Here is a 13,217-nt window from a genome sequence, read left to right on the forward strand (position 1 = left end):
ATCCTGGAGAGATCCCTAATGGACTCCATTTGATATACCCTTCCAGTTTGCTTGTGAAACAGGGATAACTACTCTGAGCACGCACCCACCTTATAGGATGTTTGTCCAAGTTATATTTCTCCAGTTTATGAGGAGATCTCTTGAGAAAGTATCAAAAGACCTTACTCATGTAAAGATATATCACATCTACTACTGTCCATGCCGTCCCAAAAAAGACAAAGATGGTTTGACATGATTTGTTCTTGACTTATCACCTTACTTTCTTCTAACTGCTTACATATCAATAGTATAAGTATTTACTCCATTATCTATTTGAGTATTGAAACTAAACTGACTGGTCTATCATTCCCTGGGTCGACCTTACTCCCCTTTTTACAGCTGGGTACTAGATTTGCCCTTTTTCAGTCTTTTGGAATCTCTCCTTTCTTTCATGAGTTCTCAAAGATCAATGCAGATCTCTTCACACAGTTCCCTCTGTATTCTAAAATACAGTTCACCAGACCCTGTCTACTTGAAAACACCTAACTTAAAGTAACTTTTCACTTGCTAATATTTCTACCAAACTTTTTCAGCGTGGGCTACATTTTAACAGAAAGATTGTCTTTTTGGGTGATCTCTCTGCTAATTCTAACTCGCAGGTATTTATTTAACACCCATTTAGAAAGGACAGAAAGTTGGACATATTCCAACTATTCCACTATTCACAAGTGCTGAGCACTCACAATTCAAATTAAAGCACATGAAAACAGCTGGTGTTCCAAAAAATTCAGACCCCATATCTCAACATAATTGCCCAATGACTGAAATACTTAAAATTAGTTGATATTCTTGAAAGTTTTGGCCTTGCTTTCTCTATTGCTCAGTTCTCCATTTGCAAAATAGGGACATTTTCAGGCAGCGAGGTAGAGAGGTTATGATACATTGATGAGGTGCTCAGATGAGGTTGTAATATGAACTTGAGAAGGCCTTTGAACAAAATTAATTCTAAATTCAAGGCAAGGTTTGGGCAGCTCACAGCAAAGACAAGAGGAAGTGCACATTGAATAGTGAGGTGAAAAATTTATAGCAAGCTACTGCCTCACTTATGGAGAGCTGGCCATCTAATGCCCAGAATGAGAGAGAAGCCGTGTTAAAAATAGTATGACTGTGTAATTAAAGGCTCTCCATTCATACCCAACATGTGCAGAAGAGTTGCATAGGCACCCTAATTCTGGTATTTCGTGGGACCCGAAACCTGAACTTAGCAACTTTAACACTCTTTTAAAAAAAGTTTGCTACATTTTGTATACGTACATAAAACAAACCCAAATACATTCTACATAGAAGAAATATTTTCATCACTATTATAGTAAGGCCAGGCAAGAAGATTTTGTTGCAAGGCTGTTGAAGTGTCAAACTTACAGGCTAAAGATGTGAACAGCTGACAGACAAATTATACTTGGGAGAGCTTAGCTCTGCTTTCTACTTTAGAGGGTCTGATATCAGAAATTTACAACAGCTATGATCTCTCTCATTCTTCATCCTCCCTTTGAGTAACTGTAGAAAAATGCAGTTAAAAGACAACTGTAACATACTGCATCTAAAAGATATTCCAGATTTGGGGAGATGTCACTTTGTGTTTCTCTCCTCCTCCCTACTTTGTATTCATCACATTTTGTTGTGAACATTTATTTGCATCTAAAATACATTTATACCTTCACAGAATTCAAAGACAATTACTCTTCTGTTCCTTTCGAGAGACCACACAAAAACTGTTTTTATTTGCAGCACCTAAAGCTATTTCCAGCCAAATGTTCTGCTGTGTTAAACTGTATCCTTCTTCATTACTAGCATAAAAAGTAATAATTGGTGTAATTTTTATTTAAACCTGTGTAGTTCAAAAGATATAAATTCATAACCTATAGGCACAAAATGAAGTCAAAACAAGACATGACGACTTTCAAGTGCTTATAGTTTCCTAAGGGTTGCCAAAGAGCAGCAGATTTCCAGTAATGCTTTAACCACAGTTGAAAACAAACATCCATGAAGATTAATTACAGGTTGGACCATCCAAACAGCATGAACTCTCACCTTTATGCTTCCTCCAATAAGATCAGGTGGCTCTTCATCTGTTTCCAAGGCAACATTGATGGAGGCAAAGGGACGGCTAGCCATCTGTTGCATCTCACGGAGTAGTTGCTAGTGAATAAACACAAGGGTATTAACACACTGTTACAACATAAAGAATACAAAAATGGTTGTCAGATTTTACTGAATTTGGAACGATGTTGCCTCCACCATGTCCACTCTTCAACTCAGTTTCCCAATGCTTTCACTGGGCATAAGGAGGCTTCAAGGGAACCAGGTGAGAACAATTTCTAATTAAAACCAATGGCACAAACAAACAGATCTAAGTCACTCCAGTGTTTGAAATTTTGTAACTCACATCAGACAGCTGCCAATATATTTAACATATTGATATACCACAGATTAATTATTAAACAGTTCTGTATATTATTCCGCACACCCCCAAATTGATCTCTGAACAGCAAGCATTGCTTGCAGAAACAGGTTTTATTTAAATACAATGCCCATTCATAAATAAATCATTGGAAGTGGTATTCCATCTATTTTTTCCATCTAACTGCAGAATAAATTTTGTTATGTGCACCAAGGGATTTGTGGATGTGCACCACCAGTAGCGGCATGTGCTAATGGCGGCGGGCACTCTGCTAATCAGCTGGGTGGCATCTGAATCTCTCCTGGGTGGCCACCCAAGCATTCAGCTTAGAGGGAATGCTGGTTAGAAGCCCCTGAAACTCAGGAGGCATCTTTTACTGTTCTCTTTGTGAGCTGAGTTTTAGGGCTATGGTTCTCTCTCAAACACAGCATGACAGCTTCTACAGTTTCAACATTTGCTTAGCAGTAGTATGAAAATATATCCCGTTTAATTCCCTTGGTTACAAATCCCTTGTGCTAACTGCAAATCAAGTGATTAGTAATGAGATATAGGTATCAAATGTCAATTCCAGCAGGACTGGGAATGATGTGACTCGCTGCACGTTAGTAATGAAACAGTGATATGATACGCTGGAAACAAACAGCAGCCACTCAAAGATCAGCATACTAATGAAATCCTTCTGATTTACATATTGTACAGCACTGAGTATTACACTTTGGTATTACTATTACCTGTCACTTGACTATAACTACTACTTCTCATCCCATAGCAAGTGTGCAGACATTGGGAACAGCACAGTATCACCATTCATTCCTGTCTATGGCTTGACCATATCCCTCCATTTGATGTTGCACCATCTAGTTCACTGGGGGTCAACCTAGGCTGGTGAGTGGGTGGCATGCGTAGCTCCCCTCCATCTCAGTGGGCCCCAACATTGTTGTGACCTAGACTGTCTACCAGGGTAGGTAGTTTTGCTGACTGCGCTTGTGTACCTAGAATTCGCAGGGGTGCCAAGCAAACTGTAGCAGCACTTGAGTTGGATGCAGAGGGAGCACATGGCTCTCTCAATATTGTGTGCAGTCAGCAAGCACCTCACTTCATGTGCCTTTGCTTTAAGTAAAAAGCAGTCAAGTAGCACTTTAAAGACTAGCAAAATAGTTTATTAGGTGAGCTTTCGTGCGACAGACCCACTTCCTCAGACCATAGCCAGACCAGAACAGACTCAATATTTAAGACACAGAGAACCAAAAACAGAAGCAAGGAGGACAAATCAGAAAAAGATAATCAAGGTGAGCAAATCAGAGAGTGGAGGGGTGGGGGGGGGAAGGTCAAGAATTAGACTGAGCCAAGTATGCAGACGAGCCCCTATAGTGACTCAGAAAGTTCCCATCACGATTTAAACCATGTGTTAATGTGCCGAATTTATATTCAAATTCGGCACATTAACACATGGTTTAAATCGTGTTGGGAACTTTGAGTCACTATAGGGGCTCGTCTGCATACTTGGCTCAGTCTAATTCTTGACCTTCCCCCCCACCCTCTGATTTGCTCACCTTGATTATCTTTTTCTGATTTGTCCTCCTTGCTTACTGTTTTTGGTTCTCTGTGTCTTAAATATTGAGTCTGTTCTGGTCTGGCTATGGTCTGAGGAAGTGGGTCTGTCCCACGAAAACTCACCTAATAAACTATTTTGCTAGTCTTTAAAGTGCTACTTGACTGCTTTTTGTTTTGATAGTGTATAGACTAGCATGGCTTACTCTCTGTTACTTTGCTTTAAGTGTGTGTCACTTTTGTAATACTGGTATGAAAAAATGACGTGGATGACACCCAGCAGAATCTGGCAATCCTGTACATGTAATGGTAAATAAAATATCTTGTGGGCCACATACAGAACAACCCAACGGTCCTTGGGGTGCCCACCACTGATCTAGCTGATAGTTGGCCACCAGGCCTGACTGAGTTTCGCTCTATCTGTACTATTTTTATTGGCATCCTATTATCTGCCTTTTGCAGTGTCCTTGACACCACTGTAATCTTTTCAACTGCAGCAATTTCCATATTCTGATGTCACATCCTACCCTTCTTATCTCTTAATTTGTCATAAAATCATTTCATTACACAACTCTCATGTTCTGAAGAACTTATCTGTACAGCCTCCAGTCTTCTCATGTCTGTTCATTTAATGCAGCTGCCTTCAGAATACTACTACTACTCTGTAGTCTGGAATAGAGTAAAACGTACTTTCTGTGAGTTCTTCCCTACTCAGCCAAGGTTGTCTCCTGTATGGCAGCAAAGGAAGTTGGTAATATCCCTAATTCCACCATTACTGGAATATTTGGGCCTGGTGCAAACAGGGTTCTGACACTCTAGCTTGTAATGCGCATAATATGTTTCGCCATTATCCAAAATGCAAGACCACTTCCATTTGCTAGGTTTGATAGGCCTGACTCAAATTCCACGTCAGTCTTGATGTGCTATACTGTTTTCACAAGTAACTTTCAAATGTAATGACTTATTAGGCTAATCATCCCTATTCAATTCATAGGAATCACGTCATAACCTGCTGGCCTGCCAGGAATAAGAAGCTCTTGAACTAGTCCTCTTCTCCTCCCAGGTTAATATGCATGAAAATCATTTCATTTCCCTTCTCCTGAATTCAGTTTGTTCACAGCGCATGATTCCATAATATTGGTGCAACCCTTCAGGGCCTTCCCAAGAAGAGCTATTCCCATCTCGGAAAGCTAAAACCACAACTCTATTAACTCTAAGGCCATGTTTACATGAGCAAGCTCTCGGAAAATCGGACCCTTTTTCGAATGGCCATGCACAGCGTCTACAAATAAAATGCACTCTTTCTATCCGAAATTGAAAGAGCGTAGTTCTTCTTCCAGAAGCCCTCTTCTGTTCCTGGATCAGGAAGAGCACCTTCTTTTGAAAGCTTCTTTAGCAAAAAGCAGGTGTAGACAGTCTACAGGCCCTCTTTTCGAAAGCAGGCCTCGTGGCACTGGATTTTTTGATCCCTTGCATGTTCTTTTGAGAGAGCAGAGGTTGCGTGGACACACTATCAAAAGAGTGGATCGATCTTTCAATCTGCTTGTGTGTGTGTGAACACACCCTTTCAAAAGAAGTTTTTTCAGAAAGGATCTTCTGGAAGAACCTCTTTCAAAAGACTGTTGTAGTGTAAACATAGCCTAAATGTCTTCTATGTTCATAAAGCTAGACTACTGAAATATTGCCAAAGATTACTAAAATACTCACCCACTACCCTTTACAGCTTCATTTTATTACTGGCTTTTTATTACTGGCTTATTTAAAGTGCTCAAGAGGCGTTAGACACCTTACAGACAAAATAAGCAGGGGGCTAGACTACATGACCTCCTGAGGTCCCTTCCAGCCCTATGATTCTATGATTGAGTCAAAGATGACAGATTTGGAACAGCAGAAAACTATATAATATCCCAGAACAGGGAACACATTTAAGATTTAGCAAGCAGTCATTGTTTCTGCATTTACCTTCAACAGTGCATGTCCATCTGACTTCTGTTCAGCTCTTTCATTGCTGACATTTTAAAAATGTCTTTGTTTTGTCTTGCTTTTACTCTGCCATTCTTACTTATAAACAGACAATAAGTGGAGAGGGAAAACACTGCCTTGGTGGCTTTGAAACAGGACACACAGCTTTTCATATGCAGGTCACTAGTGTGACTCTAGACAAGCTCACTAGTGACCAAGCATCTCTACAATCCAGTCTTGTTTCAGTTTAGTGTTTTATGTGGAAAGTTGTTTTCCTGCAGTACCCAAACACACAGGGAGCCACATCAAAGCGTCTAAGGGAGTTCCTTTTTGCTGACAATGCAGCTATTGCTGCTCACGCTCAGCAGGAACTGCAGTCACTCATAACTCGCTTTGCGGATGCATGTATGGAATTTGGCCTCACAATCAGCTTAAAGACGACCCAGGTGATGGGCCAAAACGTGGGTAATGAGCCATCTATCAACGTGCTAGACTATGAACTGGAAGTCGTCCATGAGTTTGTGTACCTAGGCTTGACTATCTCGGACAACTTGTCACTTGATAGCGAGATCAACAAGTGCATTGGAAAAGCCGCCACAACGTTCTCCAGAATGACGAAGAGAGTACGGGCTAACAATAAGCTCACTGTACACACCAAGGTGCAGGTCTACATAGCCTGTGTTTTGAGCACACTGCTGTACGCCAGGGAAACGTAGACTTTGCGCTCAAAACAAGAGCAGCGGCTCAACACATTCCACATGTGCTGCCTTAGGTGCATACTCGGTATCTCATGGCAGGACAAGGTCTCCAATAGCACAGTGCTTGAGAGGGCAGGCACTGCCTCCATGTTCACCCGTCTCAAACAGAGGCAGATGCGCTGGCTGGGCCATGTCTCACGCCCGACGGATGGCTGAATACTGAAGGTCCTCCTCTTCGGTGAACTGGCGTCTGGAAAGAGACCGAAAGGGCGACCTAAATTGCGCTACAAGGACACGTGCAAGCGTGACCTCAGCGCTCTCTCTATCAGTGCGAACACCTGGCATTCGCTCGCCTCAGACAGGCATGCCTGGAAACAGGGAGTGAAGGAAGTGGAAGACAGGAGAGCCCTCAGGAAGATCCGTGCCCGTGATACCAGAGCGACACCTGCCTACTGCTGCTCACAGTGCGGAAAGGACTGCCACTCCCAGATTGGATTGCACGGCCACAGAAGACGCTGCTTGAATCAGTCCAACTGGGGTGCAAACCCATGATCCCTCAGGACTGAAGGATGCCTACTAATGTTTTCCTGTAGTACCCAAACACACAGGGAGCCACATCGTACAAGTCCACAATCAGCTTTTGCATTTGTCTTGGCAGTATTAACTAAAGCACTGAAGATTAAATAGGAGACTAATGGAACTTTCCTCTCGTCCCTAGAGAGGAGATATACTGCACTCTTGGGTGAATTCTGCATCACTGTGCAAGGCAGAATTTGCACAGAATTTCATGTTTCTTCTGCAGAACTGGGGCTGCACTGCTTCTGGTCACCACTATGGGTTACTGGGCTCTGCAGAGTCCAGCTCTCAGTGAGCAGAGTATCCAGTTTGGTGTGTACACAGGCTGCACACGCTGAATGCCCAACTTGATCCTCATGTCCGAGGGAGAGGCCATGGGAGAAGCAGCTCCGAAGAAGAGTGATATGTGTGTCTAGGCTTCAGGAGTACCCCATACCTGGGCTTCAAGCAGGCTGAGGGTGTCTGGACTTCCAGGGGTGTGGCGTACAGGTGTCTGGACACCAGGGACCCCATGGACCTCATTCCAGCACCCCCTGGCTGGAACTGGGGTGTCACAGGTGTTCTTGAACATGCAACTCCTGGGGCAACCTTTTTTTGTTTGCACTGTTGCCAGGTATTTTGAAATAAATTATCAAAATAATTGAAATTGGAGTGATTACATAAAGTTATTTTGACAAGCATACAGAATTTTGCAGAATTTTAAAATACTGTGTACAGAATTTGTAATATTTTGATGCAGAATTCCCCCCATGATGATGCAGTGAAGCTCAGACCATTGGGCCTCTTCTATGGAAAGAAGACTAATTCTGGGGTTTCAGTCCAGCAACTTTCACTAAAACAAAATTTAAAAAGAAAATAACAAATCTTGGTCCAATTCCTAAAAGATAATCAAAAGCAACAAGATATACAAATACTGATTCTAGAATCACCGCGAACAACGTGAAAGAAAATCCCAGAAATTAGATTTGCTGTCTCTATGATGATGGTTTTTGACTATTTGCCAGGCAAATTCAGAAGCGGTAAGGAACCACCCACTGATCTACCACACGTTCAGAGTTTTAGAATGTGTAAAATACATTCAGCAGATCTAAACCAAAGCAAATGTGAAGCAGATTGTTGAGTAGTCATTCCCATAATTGTCCCCTTCAGCTATCATAAAGTGCTTTGTATAATGGCTGTAAAAATCAGAGAACAAGCTGTGCTGAAAAAGCTGTCCAACAAAAGAACAAACTCTTACAAGTGACTTAGTTGGATAAGAGTGGTGTGGGGGGTTTGGAACAGGTCTCCTGTTGAAATCAGCAAACTAAGGGATAAAATTCTGGGAACACTGGAAATGTCTCTCTCAAAATCTTAACACAAGCACTTGTTTTATACAACTTCAAAATTACATTACTGTCTATATCAGGGGTCAGCCACCCCTGGCACTGGTGTCAAGAACACAAGCTGATTTTCATCGGCACATGAGGTGGAGCTCATTCCTGCTCCTCCTGCCCCATGCAGCCGGGAGCTTGCTCAAAGCCATGCCGCCTGTGGGTTAACAAAAGACCAGCGGATGCTACCAACCACCACCTAAATGGTAAAACTCTGCAGCTTAATTTATTAATGACGCTGTTGTAAGTAGGACCATTAGTGACTTCAAAAAGTATCGCCAGCACTTGGACCGTAAATAGGAGGTCAAAAAGTCAAATTTCAGGACTCTGCCTCAAAAAAGTCACTGACCCTTAGTCTACATTTCCCTGTTGAATGACGGTCAATGTGGTTGTAGTTTTAATGACAACTTTGTGTTACAGTGGTAGGGATGCGTATGGTGTGTGTTCTTATCTGGAGGGAGGGAGAAAAAAATCTAGTGAAAATGCAAATTCTGTGGGTAGTAAGTTACAGTAAAGCAAGCATGTGAAATGAGAGCGGCCGCATGAGTCCAGGGTGCTTTCCAGAGTCAGAGCCAGAGCAATGACGGGGAGTGGGAGCAGGACACACGAGCAATTCAGCACCTTGAAGAATGCCATGCACCTGGGCTGGCTGCGGCTCACTGGGTGGCTGGATAGGATGAGCTCCCCGGCTAGGCAAGGGGGGGCAGTAGTGCAGCCTCCTGCTCCTGGGTGGCACCCAGGGCACCTGTGTGGGCTGGGCAGGGGGACCCCAGGCTATGCTTAGCAGAATCCCCCAGTCCATGAGCACCATGAGCCTACTGCTCGCCATGATGGTCTCCTCCTCTACCCATGCCAGCTGCAACCCCAAGATTGAAAGCTCAGTGGTTTGAGCATTGGCCTGCTAAACCCAGGGTTATGAGCTCAACCCTTGAGGGGGCTGTTTAGGTATTTGGGGCAAATAAGAGGGGAAAAAGTGGGGGATGGTACTTGGTCCTGCCAAGAGGACAGGGGACAGGAGTCCATAACCTCCCACGGTCCCTTCCAGTTCTATGAGATGTTTATCTCCATATATTATTGTAACAACACCGGCGCAGTGCTGAGCACCAAGAAGCATGAGCCAGGCCAATAACCACCACAGTACATGGAAGATACAGCTGAACGCCACCTTGGTCACCCACAAGCCCAAGGCTATCCAGATGGCTCTGTCTGTCTGCATGGACCTCATCTCCAGCCAAGTACCGGGGCCAGCTTGCAGGAAGCCTCACCTCTGGCTCCCCTGAGGGCTCACTCAGCGCCCTTCTGGGCAGTTCCAAGCTCTTCAGCTTCACCCATCCCTGCAGCCTGTCTCCCACAGCCATGTCCCCCTATAGCTCCCCTCCACTTCCCCCAGCCAGTGCCCAGCCCTTTGTCCTCACCCACCCCCACCAAATGTGTCTCATGCAGCCTCCGTCACCTGCCCCCAGCGAGCACCCAGCCCTTCGTCCTCATCCATCGCTACAGCCCACGTTCCCCCAGCCAGAACCCAGCTTTTCATCCTCACCCATCGTTCTCCTCTGTGGTTCCACTAGCAGTGGGTGGGGGAGGGGAGGGGAGGCGAGAGGAAGGAAATACCTGCATGTGAAGTGCAGTGGTGGACTTGTTGAGCCGGGCTGATGCTTAGGTGAGTGATGTGCAGTGTGTGCTTGTGTGTTTGCACAGTACCTGTTGTAATTTGCAATTTCCACGCTATTATATTGTATTCTTATGCTACTATTGCATTTGCTTCTCAGAACTAATTAAAATGTGATGTAGTATTTTATTTATTCCCAAATAAAATCACAAAATGTATTATATTAATTTTATATCAAAAATGTAAATTTTTTTGCAGTTGCATGAACTATATGTTTATGCAAAATCTCAAACTTACAAAGTATTTCAAATTGTCATAGAAGCCTGTTCTATTGGATTAACCAATTTCTATACTTGTTTTTATTTCAACAAAAACAGTCACGGATCATATAAAAACTAAAAAGTACCTTAAATTTATATCTAAATTAAAAATTATATGCAAGCAAGTAACAAGTTTACACATCAAATTTTATGCACTATTAATGAAGTTATAAAACAAAAATCATTAAGTATCAAATTCTCAAATAAAATTATTGTATTATAGTCAAACAAGACCTGAAAAAATAATATAAACTATACCCAAAACAATCTATAGTAATAATTATGCCTTTCCAATAGAAGTACAATTTCTTTAGTTTTCATTTGTGCGGCCTTCAGTAGACTTTGAATTTGACACGCCTGCAGTAAATAAATTTTCTGTAACTTGGGATTGCTTTGTTTTCAGTGGTTTGTCTTTGTGGCATGTCACACGACCAGTCTTAATCACTTTTAAAAGGCGCTATTGTTTACTTAGGTAATGTACAACTGATACGACTGCAGGAGAGTTTTAAATCATTTGTGCACCAAACACATACTTTAAGTCAAAATGTACAGTAAGTTCGCAATATGATGTAATACAGACTGCAGTCTGGAATGGCCAATACTGTGTACTGACAGAACTACATTTTTAAATCAACTGAATATGTGTCAGTAATTCCTACTGAGCATTGCAAACTAAAAAGATTACAAGGCAGTTGGCATGGAAACAGAGCCCTATAGCTTTGGTGCAACACGAGCCTGACCGTAACAAACTGGGCAGACAGCATGTGGTGGGGAAAAGAACGTATCAAGAAAAGATAACAGGAGGCAGCCATCACCGGGACCCAAGATAGCAAGCAGATGCTGAAAAAACTGCAGCGTTTCAAGCCAGTGGTACTTTAAAATCTATTAGTTGTAATTTCCAAAAATGTATATTCACGAACTGTCATCCCAGTTGCTGGGGAAAGCCCACATTAGTACTGGTGTGCTGATCTGAGAAGAACAAACATGAGAACTTAGGGAAACTGTTCAAGTGTCTTGCGGTGGCAGAGTACTGCACGACAAATGAAAAACGTCTAGCTAGGTTTCTAGGTTGATTTATTAAAATAAACCAAGACGTATTCATTCCAGAGCAACGAAAGCTTGATCACTATATTCATATTAACAAGAGTGTCCCCAGATTCTATATAATCATCCTGTTATCTAGCTAAACAAACACTCCCCTCCTGGGACTCTGATGGCTTCTCGAAAGGGACATCAATGCTTTGGGGGCGGGGGCGGAGATCAGTATTTTTAGGTCTCAACTGCTATTTAGACATTTGGGTTTAAAAAAACCTACATGATAACTAAAAATTGTAGTGAAGGTAAAACTCTCATTTACACTGTTATTGTCTTATACTACACAAGGAGCAGGAGTAGAAAGGGCAGTAACTTACTGCACAACTGGCACCCTTAGAAATGTGTTTCTCATGTGCTTTCCACACTAGCTCTGCGTGCTCACCACATGCTTTGGTGCCACACTTTCCTGATGGGAAATTTTCCAATAGGGGAGCATTTCTCGTGATCCCTGGAGTGGTGCCTCCATGATGTGGTGGAAGGGGTGCTGTGCGCTCCCCCCTGCGCTCAGTTCCTTCTTGCTGGAAATGCCGACAGTGGAGAAGGAGGGCAGGGTGTGGAATGGACATGAGCAGTACATCTCGAAGAACATCCGTGACGAAACAGGTCACTGTCCTTTCTTCTTTGAGTGATGGCTTGTGTCCATTCCACAATAAGTGACTCTCACGAGTACCCACAGAGACGGGCAGGAATTCATACCTCTGTTGATCAGCCAAGCACAGCATGATCTCTAGCCTGTAGAGTGATGACACAGGAAGGCCTGCTCTACATTACATGTTAGGTCAAAATGAGCCATGTTATGTTGACTTTGTAACCAAAGAGTCTACACCACCATGCCCCTTCCGCCAACTTTATAGGCATTTAATGTCAATTTCTGAATGCCTACTTGACAAGAGGAGTACCGTTAAATTCGACCTTGCATGGTCACCTCTGGGATAGTGCGGGTGCAGCACTGTTAAAGATGACATTCTTGGATGGGGGAAGTGTCACAAATGTGGCCCCATGTGTCCACTTTGGCCAGCACTGTCAACTCTGCTGAGTTCACAGGTACACAGGAAAACTCCTGGGAAATTGTGAATTTCATTTCCTGTTAGGCCACTGTGGAGAACCCAGAAGCAACTAGAACGATTTGCCTGGAGCAAAAGAAGTGAACAAGCTGGCACGAGGCAGCAGAAAGTTCCACTACTATCACTGGTGGCAAGAAAGAACTGGGGATGGGGGAAAAGGGTGTGCAAGGTCCCTTATACCACACCCTGGAGGTCCCAATCCAGGGGTCACCAGAAACGCTCCCCTTTGGATAACGCTATGGGGACAAACTTAAAGCACTTGTGCGCATGGTGGACATTCCAGACTGACAGTCAGCCTTCAAATTTTAATTCTGTAAATAGGAGACAGATAAATTCTGAGATACACAAAATATAACTTCCCCACTGGGAGAATCAGTTTTTTCAGAAATAAGTGAACAACAGCATTTGGCTACAATTGTGTTAGATATGATGCATAACAACAAATACGTTTTTTCAGGAACTTTCATCACTAAAAATTAAGCTTTTAAATCCCTGGAGCAGTGTTTGTATTAATGTTAGCTAATTAGCTTTG

At 42.9% G+C, this 13,217-nt stretch overlaps 1 protein-coding gene across 1 annotated transcript in view; it reads right to left on the minus strand.

Moving 5' to 3' along the window:
• The window catches only part of ATRN (attractin), a 246,863-nt gene that overhangs the window by 19,588 nt on the left and 214,058 nt on the right, over positions 1-13,217 (minus strand). Inside the window, exon 27 of the mRNA XM_074992222.1 lies at positions 2,071-2,178. Within this exon, the coding sequence (XP_074848323.1) occupies positions 2,071-2,178 (108 nt within the window). The remainder of the gene's footprint in view (positions 1-2,070; positions 2,179-13,217) is intronic.

Source organism: Carettochelys insculpta, chromosome 4 (assembly GCF_033958435.1).
Source record: "Carettochelys insculpta isolate YL-2023 chromosome 4, ASM3395843v1, whole genome shotgun sequence".
Taxonomy (NCBI): domain Eukaryota; kingdom Metazoa; phylum Chordata; order Testudines; family Carettochelyidae; genus Carettochelys; species Carettochelys insculpta.